Source organism: Poromitra crassiceps, assembly GCF_964638095.1.
Source record: "Poromitra crassiceps genome assembly, chromosome: 1".
NCBI lineage: Eukaryota > Metazoa > Chordata > Actinopteri > Beryciformes > Melamphaidae > Poromitra > Poromitra crassiceps.
The window spans coordinates 34,755,064-34,778,210 of NC_139623.1; the positions used below are offsets into that span (position 1 = coordinate 34,755,064).

Here is a 23,147-nt window from a genome sequence, read left to right on the forward strand (position 1 = left end):
GTTGTGTGGGTGTACTTTCATTAATGACATTCAAACTTGGATAGACTATACATTTACAGTTGCTTAGTGACCAATGTTCCCACTGAGAAGTTTGGTGAAGATTGGACTGAGCTACATGTCAAACTCCTGCTGTTCCATATTGAAAGTGTCTGTTGTATAAGTAGTGTTTGAGTGTCACAAAAGCCCAGGCTCGTTACTAGGCAACCGGAGCTGCCATCACTCATCACCGCCATCTGTCAGCGCTAATTACAGAGAAGCGGAGGAAAAGCCTGCTATGAGTATAGCATCCAGCTATATCCAAAGACCATTTACCAACAATTAACAATAAAGATCAACGGAGAGCTACCCTTTATTGCGCCCACGAATGCACGCACGCGCACACACACACACACACACACACACACACACGCACGCGCACACACAGACAGTAGGAAAATGTCCTTTTTGAAACATACTATTGGAGTGAGGCTCTGATCCATCAGAAACAGCCTGGTATTAGTTTAAATCGGACATCTGTGTTCACTGTTCCGGGCCCGAAATTAACACCTGCCAAGCGCAAATGGCGACTAGATTTTACGTTTGTCGTGTGACGCTCAGGGGTCTACTCGCCACGTGGAGGGTCTCAAAATAGTCATATAAAATTAAAATTGTGTGCTTTGGTGCGCAGCCGGCCAACATGAGCTTCGTGAGACTGTCTCTAGTTTTCTGGCTGTTTCATTCTGGTTCTCCCGTATAGGCTACCAAACGTGACTCGGGAATGAAATTTAGCGGAGGTATCTGCTAAATTGACAGCCTATGTCGGGCGAATCAATCAATTAATCAATCGCTCGCGCTTGTTGCCGACACTCATATGATATGAGGAGATTAATCAAAATGCTTATCACAAATAAAGCCAAAAGGGAGCCGAGAGCGAATGCAGGAGAGCTGACGCAGGTGCCAGGTGTGGAATGGGAGAGATTAAGGTGCGTAGCCTATTGCTGGAGATTCAAGTTGTGTGCTGTCTGTACTGACACTGTCACAGTTATTACTTTTAGCTGCATTGTTTTTTCATCAAAGCAATGTCCAGAAGATATTGGTTCATGAGTGTCTGCAAATGCAGATACATAGGCTACAGTAGGAGCATGCATGTTGTCTGTTTCAATAACAAAAGCATCCTTACTGAGAATGACGTGCCTGTTGAATGCCGACCAATTAAATATTCTTGCTGCAGAATCGGCCTCTTAACAACATTGGAATAAAGATCGACTATAGAGGCTATGAAGAATAGACTATAGAGAAATAAATTGATTCTTTAAACAATTATATATATATATATATATATATATATATATATATATATATATATAACGTCCTTTGTTTAATAGTGGCCGGTAAATATTCGATATGGCCGGAATTCTGGAATGTTACCGGCTGCATTGGCCGTCTGAAAAAATGCCTAGCGGAATCCCTGATGTATACGTGACAAAAATGCGATATTATTTTGGCCGGTAAACAATATCCCTGGCGGGTGGATTTTTTCCATACCTGCCACCTGGCCGGTGAATTGCGGGCCCTGCCTGTGTTGAAATGATGACTGGCATGAAGATAAAACTCATAATGGAATATAGTTTCGGTGTACTTGCGCAACTTTGTTGAAATTAGTCAGACATTTGAGGAACTAAAGGCAAATGTATGGCAAATGGACTGTATTTATACTAGATCGCACTTTATATCATCTACCAACTACCCAAAGCGCTTTTACATGAATACCTCACATTCACCCAATCACACACCGACGGCATCTGCAGCCATGCAAGGCACCAACCGCTTGTCGGGAGCAGTTAGGGGTTAAGTGTCTTGCTCAAGGACATTTTGGCATGTAGCCCGGAGGAGCCAGCCTCGAACCGGGAACCTTTCGATTTCCAGACAACAGCTCTAGCTCATGAGCTACTGCTACCCCCTAAATGCTTACTGCGGTGTCTCTGGCGTTCGCGGTGTTCACGCTAAGACCGTTCTCGCCGCAGAGGCACAGCATTTCATGGTAAATGTTGTAGCAGTGCAGTGCCGGTCGTCAGCTGTCAGTTTGTGCGAATTGAATACTTCCCTACAGTAACATAGCAACCATTACCCAATCATCGCCTTGGAACTGCCTGCAGCGTTTGCGGAGGCCTCCATGGAGTAACATTTTTTGAGAGGAGTGCGGAGCTCAGTGCGGACCTTCCGCAGACCTCCTGCGGAGGTCCTCTCCCAGGGTTCATACAGACATTACTTCTTTTTTTTTCAAGGACTTCACACAAAGCAAATAATTAATTTTCAAATATAAATTTGCCCCAAAGGGGGGCATCATTTTCCCTGCTGTGCTAATTAGCCAAAGTGTTCGCCACTGTAGTTTGTTGACAAAAATAACCTTATTTTGGGCTCAAAGTCGTAAACATCGTGTCATGCTAAAAACAGGTGGTGACGTCAGACATTGTTGTCCAACGAGTGACGTGTCAGACAAATTATATACAATATTTAATATACTACAGTATACCATCTGCTGTTAGCTTGGCCACTACGTTTGCTAACTAAGTGTTCTGGCTCAAAATGCTGCGATAGTCACTTTTAACCAGTTCGAGTTACGCTCTTTCCATATCTTTTCCATGTAAGTACACCAGCTTTGATATCTGTTGGCTGGTTGTTGATATTTATAACAATATTGTGGCTTCTGGACGAGATCGCATTGAAGGTAGGAGTGAGGCTCGTATCCTTTTTGGACAACAGTGCTCCAGCAATGATGTTGCAGTAGAACAAGGTATAAGCCTTCGGTTCTTACCAATAGATGAACTTTGGCTCAAATGATTAGACTAGTGATGTAGTTTATTACGGTGCGCGCAGCTTTGCGTTTCTACTGTACACCCAGGATTTACACAGGCGCAAATCTGTCTGGAGGGGGGCTTTAAGCACTTGGGGGGAGGGTTATTTTCAAGGTATTCCAGTACTGATTTCTTCCCCTCAAAATCCAAGCACTTCAAGGACCTTGAACCCTGCTCTGCCCCATGAACACCGCCTGACACATCGCAGTAACCATAAATCTGCCTTACGGCTGTGCAATATGCATTATGAACATTATGCAATTGTGACATTTATGGACAATATTATCTTATCAATCTTAAATATAAAATGTAATAGTAAGAAGAGAAGATGTAATGCGTCAGGTTTGGTCAATTTGAATAAAATCCAACCAATTTTCTCCAACATGCAGTTTGATTTGTAAGCCAGGTATTCTACACAGTGACAGCACCAGAATATCTTGTTTCAAAAGTTGCCGAAAACAACTTTATTCTAAGAAGAAGAAAGAAAAAAAGTCTGCCTGTTTGCAAGTGTGGTACATACCCATACTAGCCAGCAGTCCAGTGACGGCTTGAACATCAGCACCGGCAAAGATATCTGACAGAGAGTTGACCACAGGGAGACACATGGTGTGGACACGGATCCTCCGCTCTCCTGAAGACAAGAAACAGGACATACTTTCATTATTTCTACTTTTTACATTTGGCTTTGAAGAAACCTCTAACTACAGAGACAGTTCACATTTAAGATGTTTCAAGTTTCATTTATTAAGATTTGATTAGGCAGGGTACAACAGTATAAAAACACAGTTTTTAAAACAGTGATCCTGAAATGTATCAAAACTTTACAGTGATCAATCATCATAGACAAAAGCTATGAATTTATCAACATAAACCCTGAAATAAATAGGTAATTTAAATAAGATAAATAAGATAAAGTCATTTATAAAACAGCTTAAGAGCACGAGGAAGAAAAGAGAGTTCATGTCTTTTGGTTCTGCTTGTGGGCACAACGTATTCTCTGGGGAGGAGCTATCCTTGAGTATGTTGGTGAGGGTACGCAGGGCGGCCTCATTACGCCTTTCACTCAAAGATGGAAGAGTAGAAGACGGAATTCCAATGATCCTGCAGCGTCGTTTCTGTACCTTCTCCAGCTCCTCAGAGAGGCCTTTTGTCAGCCCACCCATGTTTAACTTAAAGACGTCTGTTTAGTTTAAAGATTTTAAACATGGCGGCTTTCCACACACAAAATATTTTCAATCCGTTTTTAGAAATCTTAGACATGTTTTCAGGGTCAAAGCTAACATTTAATCATCTAAAATTCAAAGTTTGAACATTTTTCATGTTTAATTACCTGTTTCACTATCATCCATTCCATTATAACTCCCATATGTGAATAAGTCTGTGGACTTATCATATCTGTGTATGTACAATTGTGCATGCATAGTCTCATGTAGCATATTGGGTTAAGAGAATAGCATCAACACAGTTACTGGTCCATCAGAATCAGAAAGACTTTAATGATCCCCAGGGGGAAATTGGGACAAGTTGCCATCCATATGAACATCCATAATAAATCCATGTGAATGCATGGCAGCCAAATAGAAAATGCATGGTCATGGTATTACAAGTCACTTCGGATAAAAGCATCCACTAAAAGGTATGTGCATGTTATACAAGGTTCCAACTATGGCCATGATGTAAAAACCCAAGATCTTTCCCATTGCTTTCTATAACTAAGTCAGAGCTTCTTAACACATTCACTGCCAACAGTTTTTTTTTTTTACTGTAGGTAGCTTCTGCCAAGGTTTTTTTTGAGGATTCTGGCTCATCTTTCAAGAGCCGAGGATTCTTTTCTGTTAGGATTTTGTGAACACAAAATATCTCAAAAGAACTAATAGAATGTGTGCTTTCTCTGTCTAAAAGAGTTAGTTTGTAGAGTTAGTAGTTATGTAGGCATTAGCAGTTGAATACAGCATGGTTTCAGAGATTTTCAGAGAGTTTTGAGATAAATGGATTTTTAGAACCACCTCACGTGCCTGTGATTATGGGTGCCCTTGGGCAAGTGTGTATACTGTATTGTGTTGTGTGTGTGTGTGTGTGTGTGTGTGTGTGTGTGTGTGTGTGTGTGTGCGTGCGTGCGTGATTCGATAGAACAGGCAGAACAGTCACTTTAACCATTTATTTTTGGCATCAGTAACACATCAGACATCTAAACAATATCGTTCTGAACAGTAATTTCCTCCATAACAGCACCCGCACCCCCCTCTCCTTCAAACTCCTCCCTCCGTAGGTGTGTCTCTGGTGGCTTTGCAGTGTTTGTTACAGGCGAGTTTCTGCTGCCTGTCTGTCTGTGCTGCTGCTGCTGGCGCGGCCGCTCGTCGGGCGAGTCTGGATTAGACTGTAAAATCGGGCTCGTTTGTTTCTGGGTTTTCGGTTGTGAGCTTTGATGAAGCTGCGTGCGATTCTGGGCTTTCTGCTGGTGTTTCAAAGTGTGTTGCACCCATAATCTATTATGCAAATTTGCAATCCCCCACCGCCAGCTCCCAGCGCGAAAGCGAAAGCGTTTTCGCCAATCCATTTTCATGAGAATGGCTTCCTCACGCTGCTGTTTTTTCTTGGCTTTCTGTTGCTCTGGAGAGCACTGTCGCCACTTAGTGGGTCGGTGGAATGGGTTGTACACGTTCAGTGGCTCCCATATTTTTATAGGAGACGTAGGGGGCTTGGATCCACGTCCCACCGTCAAATCTTTTTTTTTTTTTTTTTGACGAGTTAACTCGTCCACGGCAGTCAAGCGTTGGTTTTTGCTTGACGAGTTAACTCGTCCACGGCAGTGAACGTGTTAATGACCTGGAAATGTTCATCCTTCCTGGTTTATTACCTGAGTTGGCCGGGAGGTTATGTTTTCACCCCCCTGTCTGTTTGTGGGCATGATATCTCAGAAAGTTATAGTTATGGGCGTGGCCAATCACAAAAAAGGCGCCTAAGTTCCAAACGGATTCACGTAACACCAAAATTATTTTTTGAAAAATAAGTCATGGGCCAACTTGGAACTGATTAACTTTCCACGCCCACTGGCCCAAAAAACGGGCGCATGGCCAACTTCCAGACGGATTCATGTAACACCACAAACTTTGTAGAAAGGTTGGCGGAGGTATGACCTCTCCCGAGTGCCCTCTGGTTAATATTTTTCAAAAGGGGTGAAAGCCTGGTTTCCACTACACCTGTTCTGCTGTGGAGAAAAAATTCTGAAATTCCTGTTAAGTGAATTTACTTTCCCTGTCTGGAATACAATCCCTCAAAATTCCATGATATTCCAGAGATTCCATAACCTGGTGTGTGTGTGTGTGTGTCTCTGAGTGCGTGTACCTTTACTGGACGTGTACAGCAGCGCGGCCTGGAAGGAGACGACCTGCATGTCCACCAGGTTTTCCTCAATGGACATCTGAACAGCGAAGCCAGCGTCTGGGTTTACGTTAGGAAGTGACAAAAGATCGGTGGAGCGCACAAAGAAGTTTCCGTGGAACGTGTGGATGGACAGACCTGCGGAGAGAAAATGGGGTTACCAACCTATAATACTATCCTATGCAAAAAGGTAGCCCCCAAAAAATCTGTGTCTGGGGTCTGGAGACGTTTTGTCTTTCAGATTGATTAGCAGAGCTTTTACTGCAAGGTCGAACAGCCATCCATCACATTTTAATGTATTCACAAGCTGTGCAAGCTCTATTGTTGGTAGAGAGCTGTACGGCCCTGGAATTTCAGCCCCAGCCCGACCCAGGCCGGTGGCATTCCGGCCCCGGCCCTACCCATTGGGCCCGAGCCCGGCCCCAGGTCCGAAGTCAATATCACGATATCATATGATGACACATCTCTCTCTCCCTATCTCTCTGTCTGTGCTGCGCATGCTGCAGAGCCACCACTGCTCTCTCCCCGTCTGCCCCTCTCCCTATTGAATAACGTTAGGCCTCCTCACATGTCACAAATCTTCGCCAACCGGCTAAATTCAAGAATCAGCCAAAACTATTAGACTTTAACTTTCCATTTGCAGGCACTTTGCAGGAACATGATTGTATATTTTGCAGCTTTCCCTTGGGAACTTTCAAAAACTCTCGCTCTGCTAGCTTTCAGCTTGACCATCTCGATGACTGCATGTAGCGTTTAGCTTTGTTTATTTTTCACAGCCAGCTGGAGGGATTGTTCGGACTTCCTGACATAATTTTTCAAAATAAAAGCATATGCTGTTGTGAATGACGTGCTGTCTTTTGTGTAAAATTAGGTGAGAAATACAACTTTATTTTATTTTTGAAACAAGCCCCAGTCCCATCACTGGATAAAAAAAAGCCCGACCCCGGGCCTAATTGGTCAGGCCTGAGGGGCCCTTTCGGGTACCCTCGGGCTAGGTATGGGCGATGTGGCAAAAATATCATATCACGATTTTTTTCAGGCAGGATCACCATCCATGATCTTATACGATTCTTTTTCATATTGGTTTTTAAGATTATTTTGCAAGTTACTGAACAGTACAAGTACAACCAAACTAATTTCAGGGTTCGTATGGTCATGAAAAGTAATGGAAATTTAAAATACAATTTGTTTTAAAAATATTTTCATGTCATTCATTTACGCTGAGTTTACAATAATTAATGTGCTAAGAAATAATGTTCACAAGCATGCATATGCTCACTCTATCTATCTATATATGTATTGGTTCACTATTATTTAGGCTATACAGTGGGGTTGGGCGATGGGACGAATATATGGGCTATTTGCGATTGAGTCCACCGTCGGTTGCTTTTGTTGGGTGATCTTGCACGTGATTGTTGTTTTAATTTGCTAGTTTAATGGAGAACGAGAGACCGACAGACGGAGAGAGAGAGAAAGAGGTCTGTCTGACATGCGGGTCGGCACCAGCTCGGCACACAACATGCACGCGCACATACCACAGCGTTGAGGTTTAAGCAGTGAGAGAGGGGGAAACGGAACAGAAACACGCTCACCTGGGAATACGAGGCAGGATGACAGCAGATTAAGAGTAATGCGTCCTCGCATTTAAAATAACTGCCCAAATCCGACTGAAGCAAATTAAACTCAGACTGTAAAGCAGCCATAGATATGATTGCGCCATGAGCTTCACTCTATCTGCCTGTCTGTCTGTCTCTCTACCCGCATTTGTTTAGTGTGTGTTGTAAAGAGGTTTCATTTGCGTTTGTGTCATTTTCATCGCCGTTCATTGTCATTGTAATGAGCGTGTGTTTAGGCTATTTTTATTTTTTCAACTATTGTCCCGGCTCCGTCCCCAAATAAATTTTCATCGTCCCTGACGCTATTTTTAACGTCCCCGGGATGATGGGAAGTCCTTAGTGTCGAGCCCTGGTTAAGTGTGTATGTGTGTGTCAAACCAACTCCCCCTCTAGCCCCGCTATGCTGCTCGCACTTTTGTGAAGTGAAAAGGGGGATGGGAGGAAAGCCTTGGAAGCGTCTTTCAGACATAGAAATGCAACTGATAGAATGTGCACTACATGTAGCACGATACTAACGATCTGTCTGGAAAGGCAGATCGTGGAGACATTCTAATCGCTAACGATCAAATATCATCATATCGCCCACCCCTACCTCGGGCTTTGCAGCTCTCTAATTGCTGGGACGTACTGCAGTAAAAGTGGCCTGTATTATTATTTATTAACATGTTAAGAAAGTTAGAAAGAGCATATCATCTTTCTATAAGTCATAGAATTCAGAATGTAATAAATAAAGTAGCTAAAAAATTAAATCAAAAAAGGTCTTCTTAGAAGAGGGGCTATAAAGGTCCAAACTTTTGATATGGACTGTGTGATACACACACAAGTAAGCTCTCATATAATTCTCACAGCAGGCATGTGTTCTTCACAGGGAAGAACACATAATCTATTTTTGGTGATTAAAATAACATAAAATAATAAATAAAAGAGGGGAGAAGAAAAGCAGGGGCAATAAAAACACCTAAAGGATGTGACAAGGAACACAAAAAAGCATAAAAACTAGAACGACCGCACCGCGGATTTATGCCTCCGCCATTAGTTAATTCTTGAGTCCAAATCGCCATTTGAGGCAAATTGGAAGAAATTCCATCAAGGCGCTCCTGAGATGTTGCGTTACAGAGCTTGGAAATTGGGTTTGTGAGGTCACAGTGACCTTGAAATTTGACCTTTGATAACCAAAATGGAATCAGTTCATCCTTGCGTCGAAGTCAATGTTTGAGCCAAATCAGAAGAAATTCCATCAAGCCGTTCTTGAGATATCGCGTTAACGAACTTTGGAATGGCGTTTGTGAGGTCACAGTGACCTTGAACTTTGACCACCAAAATGTAATCAGTTCATCCTTGAGGCCAAGTTAATGTTTGAGGCAAATTTGATGAAATTCCGTCAAGGCATTCCTGAGATATGGCGTTAACAAGCTTGAAAATGGCGTTGGAGAGGTCACAGTGACCTTGAGCTTTGACCTTTGATCACCAAAATGTAATCCGTTCATCCTTGCACCCAAGTCGACGTTTGAGCCAAATTGGAAGAAATTCCATGAAGCCGTTCTTGAGATATCGCTTTAACGAACTTGGGGAATGGCATTCATGAGGTCACAGTGACCTTGACCTTTGACCACGAAAATCTAATCAGTTCATCATTGAGGCCAAGTCGATGTTTGAGGCAAATTTGATGAAACTCCGTCAAGGCATTCCTGAGATATTGCGTTAACAAGCTTGAAAATGACGTTTGAGAGGTTACAGTGACCTTGGCCTTTGACCACCCAAATCTAATCAGTTCATCCTTGAGTCCTAGTCGATGTTTGAGGCAAATTTGATGAAATTCCGTCAAAGCATTCCTCAGATATCGCGTTAACGAACATCTGACGGACGTACGGACAACTCGGATCCATTATGCCTCCGGCCTGGCTATCCCCGGCGGAGGCATAAAAAAGTATATATATATTTTATTTAATGGGAGTTATGTGTCCAAAAGACTGTAAATCACACCACTGCTCAGAGAAAAAATGTGAGATTATGTCAAATATCTCAAACCTTCCTGTCACATGTACGAATGTGTCAGGAAGGTTTAATTTTCCTGAAGTTCTCCACTTCGGACTCCACCTGACCTTTGGTGCAGCGTATCCTCATGACGGCCTCGAAGCCGATCTTCCTGGTCAGGTATCTCTTCAGATCCTTCTGGAAGCGCTCCACCTGCGAGGGGCTGTGAAGCTGGTGGTAGGAGGGGTAGTAGTACACACTCCCCGCAGAGTATCTGGATATGCAACCTGGGAGGAGAGGCAGGAATGAGATGTGAGGTCTTCTTTTCCTCATGATAAAAAGTAGATTTATACTGACTCTCCTGCTCGCACCTGGTCTAGTTGAAATCAAAAACCCTTTCCGATTGCCTCTTATTTCTTTATCTAGCTTTTTTGAAATGACTGATGACACATTGATGTTGTGTAGACAAATTAAAGGAGAATTCCAGTTTTTTACAACCTGGACCTTATTTCCAGCTTTAATTATGATTTTCTGTTTGATCCATGCACTGAAACGATAATATGCTTTGAGCAGTGGCCTGGAAACGAGGAATACGGGGCATGTGTAATGCGTGTATTTACGTCCTGTAAATAGCTTATTTTCTGACACACAGCGACTCATATCCTTATTAGGTATATCATAAGTGCCTTTTAAACATGTTATCTGGATCATGTCAGGCTAGACAGAGCAGAATATTTTCAGGTTTTGCCTTTCTAAACATGAGGGGTCTTTGTTAAGAAACAACTGGATATGAGCCGTTTTTTCTGCCAGTGGGCGGCGGGGGGGGGGGGCCCGGTAGCATGTAGGCCTATCGAAAAAAAGAAATGTGATAGGAAACAGCTTTAGCGAATTTGTAACCAAACCAGGGATTCCACTAGCATTTTTTCTGGCCGGCCAATTGAGCCGCAACATTCCAGAATTCCGGCCTTATAGAATAATTACAGGCCCAGTCAAAATGTAGCCTATTGAAAAAAGATAGATGTATAGTAGCCTGATCATTTCATAAATACATAACACATTATTGTATAATTCTTAGCAAACGAAATCTAAATTTTAAATCATTTTTTGATTTCCAAATAATTTTCTAACTATTCACTGCGGTGCGGTCTGCGCAAAGGGAGGAGCTGCACGCACACCGCTCCTTATTTAATTAATTAATTCGGTTCGGGTTTGCAGACCCATTAAGATTAAACAATAAAACACAAAAAACAAAAGGTATTATCCAACAAATGTATTTTATTATAGTGAATGAACTCGTCACACACTTTGTGAACTGAGTTTGTCATATATTCCCGTTTAATTACGGTAAGCCTAAAGAACACTGGCGGGCCTACATTAAATGTCTCTTTGCATCGAAGAACATGAAATTAAATAACTTGAAAGATAATCTAAATTAAGAAGTTGCCTACCTGCAACAAGCCAGAGATGAGACGTGCAGTAAGTCAAACTTTATAGCCTATATTTTCTGAAGCGGTCTATATTGACACGATGACGAGGGACTGCAGCTGGTTGACACGCGGGCATCCAACTCGCTTTCAGAACGGACTTATAGCCTACTTCACAACATGAGAATATTTGCTTTACTTTCAACTGAAGGGCAAAAGGTAAGAATATTGTGTTACCTGTAGCCTACATCTGAGAACGAAATCCCTTGTTGCGTGTTGTGAGCTTTGAGACGATGAGCTCCATAAAGTGTTCAGACAAATAAATGAAAGCTGCCCATTAAATACTCCATGGCAAATCAATTGAGGTTCTAGTAGGTTATTTATGCTGAAATGATGTTGATATTAGTGGCTAAATTAACGGACATAATAATAAGCTTTACAACCTGCAGAGGACTTCTCTGTCGCTGCGAGAATTCTCGCAATACGCTTGCGGCAGTTTCTTCATGATCAGCGCTCCGCATGTGCAAAGCAAACTTGCGATTTTTATCAGCAGCACTTGAGGAAACCGTGAGTTTGCTCATTGATATAAGCGATTGCCCGAACGATTCATTAATTAATAAACTAGTGAACGTGAAGTGAGTCACGAAGAGCCACACCTGCCCACTACGGATATGCGGATAATGACCTGCCACTGTTAAACATGAGCCACGATTGCGTGGAAGCGGATCTTATACCGGTGGTCGAGGTAGATAAGATACGGAGTCGCGGGAGTGCGCATAGGCCGGCTAATTGTTGTTTAACATGCAGGCCAACCGGCTAGGTGCAGGTTATAATACGGATTCCACTGCATGTTAAGAAGTGGCTATAGAGACAATGAGAAATGAACGATGTACCGTATTTACCTTGGTGCAGCATGTTCAGCCTGCTCTGTTTGCTGTCTCACATTGGTAGAGAGCAGCTCCCGTTCTCCCCAATCCTCAGTTTGTAATCCATATGATGTTATTCCAGCTCAAATAAATACAGGCGGCCATCGAATTCAAATGCATTGTCCATAATCTCGAAATCAGATAAATATCAGCGGTATTTACCATGCTGCTAGGCTACAGATCAACTGCTCTGAGTGCTCAACTCGCTCTGCAAGTCCCCAGATGTGCTTTCATCTTACCCTGTTGTGAGACACATCCGGGGCGACTTGAGTGCTCTGAGCAGTTGATCTGTAGCCTAGCATGGTAAACACCCGTATCCATTTGATCTGGAATAACATCATATGGATTACAAACTGTGGAGCAGGGAGAACGGGAGCTGCTATCTACCGAGCGATGGCAGACTGTGACTGTGCCGGGCAATGGCAGACTATGACTGTGCCGGGTGATGGCAGACTGTGACTGTGGCGGGCGATGTCAGACCGTGACTGTGCCGGACGATGGCAGACCGTGACTGTGCCGGGCGATGGCAGACTGTGGCGGCGCCAGGCGGTGACAGACTGCGCCGGGTGATGGCAGACTGTGACTGCGCCAGGCGATGACAGACTGCGCCGGGTGATGGCAGACTGTGACTGCGCCAGGCGATGACAGACTGTGCCGGGCGATGGCAGACTGTGTGACTGTGCCGGGCGATGGCAGACTGTGTGACTGTGCCGGGCGATGGCAGACTGTGTGACTGTGCCGGGCGATGGCAGACTGTGTGACTGTGCCGGGCGATGGCAGACTGTGCCGGGTGATGACAGACTGTGTGACTGTGCCGGGCGATGGCAGACTGTGTGACTGTGCCGGGCGATGGCAGACTGTGTGACTGTGCCGGGCGATGACAGACTGCACCGGGTGATGACAGACTGTGACTGTGCCGGGCGATGACAGACTGTGCCGGGTGATGACAGACTGTGACTGTGCCGGGCGATGGCAGACTGTGTGACTGTGCCGGGCGATGACAGACTGTGACTGTGCCGGGCGATGGCAGACTGTGCCGGGGTGATGACAGACTGTGACTGTGCCGGGCGATGGCAGATTGTGCCGGGCGATGGCAGACTGTGCCGGACAGATTGTGTCCAGGTAGAAATCACACAGTGGATTATTGTGTTTCCTCAGCTGAAAAGCTTCGAAAAATAAACCTGGCAAAATCAGCAATACTGAATTCATATTTCATTCTTTAAGAACCTATAGGCCATACAATAAAAACTAGAACGACCGCAACGCGGACTTATGCCTCCGCCATTAGTTCATTCTGGAGTCCAAATCGCCATTTGAGGCAAATTGGAAGAGATTCCGTCAAGGCGCTCCTGTGATGTTGCGTTACAGAACTTGGAAATTGGGTGTGTGAGAGGTCACAGTGACCTTGAACTTTGACCACCAAAATGTAATCAGTTGATCCTTGAGTCTAAGTAGATGTTTGAGGCAAATTTGATGAAATTCCGTCAAGGTATTCATGAGATATGGCATTAACAAGCTGGAAAATGGCATTTGAGAGGTCACAGTGACCTTGACCTTTGACCACCAAAATCTAATCAGTTCATCCTTGAGTCCAAGTCGATGTTTGAGACAAGTTTGATTAAATTCCGTCAAGGCATTCCTGAGATATCGCGTTAACAAGCTTGAAAATGGCGTTCGAGAGGTCACAGTGACCTTGACCTTTGACCACCAAAATCTAATCAGTTCATCCTTGAGTCCAAGTCGATGTTTGAGACAAGTTTGATTAAATTCCGTCAAGGCATTCCTGAGATATTGCGTTAACGAGCTTGAAAATGGCGTTCGAGAGGTCACAGTGACCTTGACCTTTGACCTTTGACCACCAAAATCTAATCAGATCATCCTTGAGTCTAAGTCGATGTTTGAGGCGTCCAGGCGTTCCTCAGATATTGCGTTAACAAACATCGTACGGACGTACGGATGGACAACCCGGATCCATAATGCCTCCGGCCTGGCTATCGCCGGCGGAGGCATAAAAACTACTAACAACTTTTATTACTAAAGGTTAGTCTTCTTACTTTGAATATGCTGCTTGTCACCTACTATCACGTAACAGCATTTACTAAAGTGGTGTCTTTATTCTCACTGGGAGTCGAGTTGACCAGCCGGGCAATCTCGCCGCCAATTTTTTTTTGTTTATGTTTAATTATTACATTTCAATTTTTTAAACCTTAAGACGAATAGAGGCATCCTAAAATAAAAACGCTGATTAATAATTATTATTAATGCACAGGATTGCATTAATAATTATTATTAATGTACATGATCTACCCTCCCGTCTCACCACTGTGTGACAGGTGTCAGAGGGCATTATGTCTCATGCCTTCTGGTTCTGCCCTTCACTGACAGGATTCTGGGTCAAAATATTGGTACTCTACGGCCTACAAAGTAACCCTTCAGCCAGAGGCAGAACTCGTCATCTCCGGCTGCTCGGAGTCCTCTCTGAACTTCCCTATAGACGGTTTTAACTTGACAACAATAACAACCATCACAACCCACCTGGATATCCGGTTTACTTCCTGTATACGGTACATAGCTGAGCGCAGGCTGATATTCGGCTCATATTAAATGTTAACGTTAGGCCGTGTCTCTGACAGACACATTAACACGTTAGCCTATTTCGGTCTTTATGTATTGTAGTAGTTAGTACTAGTTGTTGATGATAGTTGCCATAACAACCACCCCTTTCGGAAAGACGTCCACACGCTGGGTAGTAGGAAGCGTTGTTGTCCGGTCTGGAGCTAGCCTGAGAGGCTAATAAAAACTATATGTTACAGAGTAAGCTGACTATCAGTGCGTTATTGCACACATAGGCCTATCTTTACATAAAAAAAATAGAAAAAGAAGTAGGCTATGTCAGTGTTTACCCCTGAATAGCTGAGAAAGTGGACACTGTAAATAGTTAGCACTGTGAAGCTGATAGCCTACAATTCAGGTTGCGGTAATGCAACATTTAAGGATGCCAACCGCCATAAAAGACAGTAGAAGAAGCTGAGAAAAAGGAAATGTCGTGGGGTTGCAGCTGGTGAAAACCGTCTATAGCTGTGCAACAGTCTCTGTCACTGGGGACAATTGTTGCCAAAAAACTCATTCTGAAGGAATGGAAGTCCCCTTCTTCACCTCCTTTTCAATTGTGGTTGACGGACATGATCTCTGTTATATGGATGCAGAGGCTCAGGTTGCCGACAACCAACTCACTTAAAAAAATTCGAACTATCTGGGACCAGTTTCTAGCCTACCTCGATGAGGTTAGGGGCGACGGGTGACTCGCCTGGCTGGTTTCTCATGGACCCCTCGCGCGGGATCCCATGTACATTTCTTATAAGCACATAAGCGCCTTATATGGCTGGTAAATTGAATGTTGATGATGTTTGTGTTTTTTTCTTTCTTTTCTTTTCCTGTGCCTGAGCCTATTTGTTTTGTCTTGTTTGTGTACTGTTCTATAAACAATTTGAAAATAACCTATTGGGGGGAGGGAACAATAATTATTAATGAATCTCACCTCTGTCTAATATTATTTAGACTTTTTTTATAGATAGCACAAAGTTAACAACGGGCCAGTAAATCATGAATCTAATGTCAAACTTTAACTAGCAATGCCAGCAGAGCATGCAGAGGATGAATTTCCCCATGGGGATAAATAAAGGATAACTTAGCTCACAGTACAGTGTATTGAGCACAATACAACTGAACAACTGAACCAGTCACAAGTAGGCCAGTAATGCCATCTCCCCGTCCCATCTGAACTCACCTAACGATGCCAGGTCACAGTACTGAGAGCTGAGCAGGAACAGGTCGACTGCCACCTGCTGGCCAGAGCAGTCTAGAGCCAGCTTCTTGTAGAAGTCTGTGGCTGGAGATAAGTGCTGGATGTCCTGGGAGGAGGACAAGACAATGAGGTCAAAAGACCATTCTAAGAAAATGTTGTGTACTGGTGGTAGGCAAAGATGGTAGAAATTCATAGTGTCACGGCTGGATTGGTTAGTAGATTCAAGATTCAAGATTCAAGATTTTTATTGTCACTCCGTAGTACAAGCATCACGTGTGAAATTCTTGTGCTGTGGACTCCGTTTACAACATAGTACAAAATAACAGGGCATATGGGTGCAGGAAAACAAGAGACACAACAAGCAATAAGGCAGTAAAGTGATAAGACAAGTCAAAGACACTGGCATATTCACTGCACATAGGTGCACATGGCATGTACATACTTTAAACATACTGTACTTAAACATAATTGATGTTCTGTTTGCACAGGTGCAAATAGCATATACCTAATTAAACATACAATTAAACATTAGACATACGTAATGGTAGCAGCTACAGTACAGTACAGTACAGCTACTACACTATTTGTGTATGTTAAGGAGTCTCGTGGCCTGCGGGAAGAAACTGTCCCTCAAGCGATTTGTGCGTGCTTTTGGGACCCTGTATCTCCTCCCTGAGGGTAACAGGGAGAACAGGCTGTTGTGGGGGTGGTTTGTGTCTTTGATGATCTGCAGGGACCTCCTGAGGCACCGCTGGTTATACAGTTCCTGCAGTTCTGGCAGCTCACATCCTGTTACGTGCTGGGCTGCGCGCCTCACTCTTCTTAGCGCCCTGCGGTCCATGGTGGTACAGTTCCCGTACCAGGTGGTGAAGCAGCCAGTCAGCAGGCTTTCAATGGTGCCTCTGTAGAAGTCCCTAAGGATTTCTGGCCTTAGCCCAAATTTCTTCAGGCGCCTGAGTCCGTGTAGTCGCTGTTGGGCCTTTTTGACAACAGTGGCGGTGTGGCCGGCCCATGTCAGGTCCTGGTGGATGTTGACTCCCAGGTACTTGAAGCTGTCCACCCTTTCCACCACTGTGCCATTGATGGTGATTGGGGGGTGTGCGCCCCCCCCCCCCCTCCTGTAGTCTACAATGATCTCCTTGGTCTTGGAGACATTCAGAGAGAGGTGGTTGTCCTGGCACCATTGTTCCAGGGCCCCCACCTCCTCTCTGTAGGCTGTCTCGTCGCTCTTGGAGATCAGCTCCACGACTGCTGTGTCATCTGCAAACTTCACGATGGTGTTCGAAGATTGAGTCGCCACGCAGTCGTGGGTGTAGAGGTCGTACCAGAAGGGGCTGGAGACGCACCCCTGGGGCGCTCCTATGCTGATGGTCAGTGGGGAGGAGGTGAGGTTGCCCACTCTTACCACCTGGCGGCGGTCTGTCAGGAAGTCCAGGATCCAGTCACACATTGCTGTGACTGATTGCTGTTATAAATATAGACACGTTATAAACAACTAACCAAATCTGGAAACAGTGTTACTCGAAATGGTTAAAAGTTAAATCAATTTGGTCATTCAGTGGCGTTTTTGCCATGTAAAGTAACTAACGTTAGCCGCTAGCATTAGCCACAGTAGCCGACTCCCCATAATGCATTACGTTATCCCAGCACCCGAACGACATTTAATGCATAAAATAAGGCTGAAAACGAAAACCAGATTTCTAAATAGCCATTATTTTGATAAACGGAGCACACAAGAGTACCGTAATTTCCGCACTATAAGGCGCACCTGAGTATAAGCCGCAGCAGCAAAATTGCCTGTTTGTTACATATATAAGCCGCACCGGACTATAAGCCGCGGGTGTTTTGATGTTTAATTACCATATGTAAGGGTTCGTGCACAGAGGGGATTGTCGGGAAAGAGATGGCTGTTTGGGGAAGCTCCCATTTATTAACATTTCAACAAAACAAGCATATCCCGCTGGGGATCTTTTCGTTTGGCATTGTGAGACGCTTAAAAATCACCATCGGCGGGAGCTTTACTCCAGATGCTGTGCAGCCAAGAACACAAGTGAAATTCGTTCTCTCGTGACCTGTGGTTCTCAACGTGATGGACGATTCACCTTTCTTGTTAACAGTCCTAGTGAGAGGCAGGTCGAACGTCAAAGGCACTTCATCCATATTTATGATCTGCTCCGGTCCGATGGAATATTCCTTGATCTTTCTTTGTGTGAATTCGCCGAAGTTTGTAATTTTCTCCTGGTAGTCGGGAGGGGGTTGCTGACACACAGTCGTCCGCGCCCTGACGGACAGTCCCTTTCGTCTCATAAATCTGAAACACCAGGATGGTCCACCTCTAAAATGTTCAATTTTCATTTCGGTGGCGACTGTTTTGGCCTTCAGTCGAATCTGAACGGTGGACACACCTCGGCCGTCTGCTCTCTGTGTCAACACCCTGATGCCAAGGTTACGTGCTGCTGCTCGATTTCCTTCTTTCCTTCTTTTTCTCGCCGCCATCGTCGTAACACAGCCAGTTCTCCATCTTTTGAAGCATGATGTTAGATTACAACGAGCTAGTTGTGTGGCTTAGCCTTCCAAAATGTTGCCGTTAGTTTTTTAGAATGTAATACATAGAATTGGGAATGTTACATTCAATTTCATTCAGACTGTCTTTCAGGCTCAATCGCTGCCATTTTCCCCCCGGAGCGAGGGAGGAGGGAGGGTGTTTTACTGTAGTGGCTGAGAGAGCGTAGTGGCACAGTGCTCCAATCAGGTCGCGAGGCACATTTTTTGCAACATCATCCAATCAGGGTCTCGCTCTCGTAATGTCTGTCTTGCTCTCGTTCTGCCTCATACCAACATCCATAGATTTTGGAGGTCCCCGAGCGGCCGTTAGCTGATAAAATCCATAGATAAGCCGCACCGTTATATAAGCCGCAGGGCCAAAAAACGGGGAAAAAGCCGCGGCTTATAGTCCGAAATTTACGGTAATCTAAATGGTTACTTTGACCGTCTACATTATTTTCTAAACTTATAAAAGTGACATATTAACCCTTACGGCTGTAGAGCAGAATGGCTCTGCTGTAAAACCATCATAGATTTTTTTTTTGTCAAGTTAAAACCGTCTATTACACCGGAAGAAGCACCCATCGGCATCATGGCAGCTAGAAATAGGGTCGATAGGGCTGTCAAAATTGGCCCAAAATTATATTCAAATATTCCCTCTAAACAAAACATATTCGTTCTACTATATTCAAATACTAAAATAAATAAATAAATGCATGCGTGGCAACTGGCAAGGCAAACCAAACAACCAGAGAGCTTATATAACTACTTGGTATATTTATTTGAACATAAAAAGAAATAAAATGTAAATGTTGTTTTTTTCCATATTTATTTATTTAGTCCGTACTAGTACAGTAGTAGCTGACACTTTTCTAATCTTTTTAAATAATCAGGCAAACAATATGTATGTTATTACATCACCCTCTTAGCCAGGTTTTTTACCTGGTTAAATGTAAAAAAATAAAAATAAAAATAAAAATTAAATTAAATTAAATTAAATACAAAATAAAAGTGAATATCAATTTTCATATTCAAATATTATATTTTTTTTTATTCGAATATATATTCGAATATAGAATATTCTTTGATAGCCTGGTTTCCCTGGTTAAGGTTATTTTTCATAGTGAGTACTTTTGATGAGCCTTGGATCTTCAAAAGTTGTTAAGACTCTTTGTATAGAGCTGTTACCTTGGCAGATGCCCTCTGGTTGGGGTCCTCTCTGGACTTGAGTGCCCCCACTCCCAGGTTGGGCAACTGGGTCTGAAAGACAGACAAGCGCCCCCCGGTGGGCGACAGCAGCTTGAAGGCGGCCTGCAGAGCCGGACCCAGGGCGGACTGTGTCTCCATGGTCTTCTCAAACAGATGAGGAAGGCTCTTCAGCAGATCCTGCACAAGCTGGGAAACAAACAAGATGAAATGAAATGCCTTTTTTTGGGGTGAAATTTGAGAATGATTAAAGTTCTCCAAAATGTTCTCAGTTAAATGCATCTTAATCTAGATCATGTTTTTCTTGAGAAATAGAAAACGCATGGTTAAAATTATGTTTGTAATTAAGAACAGTGATGCAAAAGCGAGGAAGTCTTGGACCGTTATTACATTCAAATAAATATGGCTACAACCTCAAACATATTCCAGTGCAAATGCATATTAATTTATGAGTTGGATAAATGTAGTGAGACAGGCCGCATCCCCATCAATGCCTGGAACACATGAAGATGTGCTACAGTTTCTCACCTCTTTGCATTCATTGAGGTTTACTAGAAGGCTGTCTGGTGTTGGTAAAAATATATCTGTGGAGTGAAGGAGGGAGAAAAAGCCATTTACAAATGCAGTTACAAACACGCCAACTTTACCATCTTGATGAAATTGATTCAAGAAAACCAGACAAATGTAATAAAGAAAAAAAAAGTCAGCCTTTGCTCATGATGCAATAAAAAAAATCAGGGTAAAGTGGGTAACTTAAAAAAAACAGCAGGGTCCAAACTAGCAGAGATGGGAGGCTTTTCTCTGTTGCTGTGCCATTTTGTGACTGAGGGTGATAAGATGGGTGTTTTTTGTTTACATGAAACTCTTGCCAAGTGCAGCTGTAAAATACAGAAAATGGGCCACTTTGGGATTATTTATTGGTTGTGAATTTCGGCACGTAGTTAGTGTCAAGCAGCTATTATGAGAACAAAGCCCTCGCTGCCGGTTGCCCCTCACCTTCTATGTCTGACACAATGAGCATCTGTGGCTGAGAAAGCCCCTCCTGCAGGTTGTAGAAGTGGATGGTGCTGTCAAAGGTGATGAAGCCTACTTTTGTCCGCGAGTCTCCAGGAAGCCTACACACACACACACACACAAACACACACACACACACACACACACACACACACGCACGCACGCACACATGTGACAGGGATGACCTTTCAGCTGCATCCCAAGCGTGACCCCCATTTTAACACAGCAGCAATCAGTTATAATTACTACTACCGAACGTATGGTGAAGAAAAGATCTAAACAGCTGGTCAATCATTATTGACACAAAGCTACAGTATATATCTATCCCAGTACTCCACAGCCAGAAAAACAGAAAAAACTGTATGAGGAACCTCTTGGGGATCAAAATGGTAATTTTGGTTTTCATTCAATCAGTCCCCATTCTGGTTCCAGTTTCGATTCAAGCACAGTTTGTGGCACAAAGACTGTTCTTATTTGTGTACTTTATTACACTAAAGCCTAGTTCCCATTGCGCGGCTCGCGAGACACTGGCGGCTCTCGAAGCTTTAGTTGGCGGCTCAAATAAGATTTTCTTTTAAAGATTTTTTCCCCCCTGCTCTCCCCAAAATTTCAATAAACGTTTATGGCATATTATTACAATACAACAATACTGGTGTTGACAGTAATATAAGGTGCCAAATCATTCAAAACAATAAGCATTTTGCTTTGAGTATTGTGCCAGCGTGCAGCGCTGTTCCAAACGTGTCAACGTGTGTCGTTGCCTGGGAAACGCACATCTCATAATACAACTGTTCGCATCGCATCCCATAATAGTATGGAAGATACTTGGGATGCCATTGCGAACATAGATGTGAACAGGTTAGCTAAAACTTCAGTGTCGCCAGCGACGGCCCCCACCGTTGCGGTTGGGGTACGTTTCGAAATCCCTCCAGGCCTGAAAGATTTTCTAGGGGAAACTGGTATATATATGTGTGTGTGTGTGTGTGTGTGTGTGTGTGTGTGTGTGTGTGTGTGTGTGTGTGTGTGTGTGTGTGTGTGTGTGTGTGTGTATGTGGAAAACAATAAAAATGGTAGGCAGATGTGCTTGGTTGGGGTGGCTTTTGGTGTTTTGCGGTAGAAGTGGCTCTCCTATTGACTTTGTCCTGCCAGTGCGGCTCTCATCGAAGAAATAGTGAGGATCACTGCAGTAAAGCACCGATTCTTAATATTAAAATTTCTGTAGAAAATCTAGCTGTTTGTGTTTCGTTTTTCTTTTCTTTTTTCTGTGGTGGCCCTCTGCTGCTGAATGAATAAGGAAACAGCACTGCATGTATACTGTATACATGTAGATAAAACAAAATATCATAAACTGCCATGGATAAGTGTCGTGATAACAAATAACATCTCAAACATCTGAGCCAGGTTTCTACAAAGCCCACCCCCATTAGTATAAAAACACAAGGGGCAGTTAAATCCTGTCTTCTCAACATGGACAATAACAGAGGATATAATGATGTACATACGCATTAATGTTGTCCAGCAGTGACTGGCAGACCACATTCAGGTACCCCGTCTCCACTGCATTGTGGGATACGTCCAGAACAAAGAGGTAAACAGCAGGCTGCGGCGGTCTCAGCTGAGGGCCAGACATTTCACACAGTAAGTCAATCATACACACACCATCACCGGCAATCAATCACTCTCACACACAATCAATCAGTCACTCACCACACACACACACACACACACACAATATCAATCAATGAATCAATCAGTCAGTCACTCACCACACACACACACAATATCAATCAATGAATCAATCAGTCAGTCACTCACCACACACACACACACAATCACACACACACACACACACACACAGACACACACACACTATATCAATCAATGAACCAATCAGTCAGTCACTCACCACACACACACACAATATCAATCAATGAATCAATCAGTCAGTCACTCACCACACACACACACAATCACAGGCAATCAATAACACACACAATCAATCAGTCAGTCACTCACTCACCACACACACACACAATCACAGGTAATCAATAACACACACAATCAGTCAGTCAGTCACTCACCACACACACACACAATCAATCAATCAGTCACTCTCCGTGTGTGTGTGTCTCTCTCTCACACACACACACACACACACACACGGGGCTGCATGACTCCAGATTTTTCATGTCAGCCTTTCTACCAATAAAGTCAAGACGACGACAACTAGTCGTCAAAAAAAAAGTCTTGGTCACTGAGTTGATGACAGAAGCCCGTGACACAGGAGGAATGTAAACACAATCATATTATGATTGGCTTTATTAAAGGGCCCATATTTTGCTAATATAATGTATTATTATTTTAGTGTTGGCCTCCACTAGAGTAGCTTTGCATGATTCAGTTAAAAAAAAAATCATTGTTTA

General features: G+C 43.5%; 1 protein-coding gene across 1 annotated transcript in view; it reads right to left on the reverse strand.

Moving 5' to 3' along the window:
* Window positions 1–23,147, reverse strand: part of sec24a (SEC24 homolog A, COPII coat complex component) — a 76,911-nt gene that overhangs the window by 17,394 nt on the left and 36,370 nt on the right. Inside the window, exons 10-17 of the mRNA XM_083649503.1 lie at window positions 22,227–22,339; window positions 20,707–20,825; window positions 20,239–20,294; window positions 19,693–19,899; window positions 15,943–16,066; window positions 9,934–10,092; window positions 6,180–6,353; window positions 3,355–3,465 (exon numbers count right to left, since the gene is read on the reverse strand). Of these exons, the coding sequence (XP_083505629.1) occupies window positions 3,355–3,465; window positions 6,180–6,353; window positions 9,934–10,092; window positions 15,943–16,066; window positions 19,693–19,899; window positions 20,239–20,294; window positions 20,707–20,825; window positions 22,227–22,339 (1,063 nt within the window). The remainder of the gene's footprint in view (window positions 1–3,354; window positions 3,466–6,179; window positions 6,354–9,933; window positions 10,093–15,942; window positions 16,067–19,692; window positions 19,900–20,238; window positions 20,295–20,706; window positions 20,826–22,226; window positions 22,340–23,147) is intronic.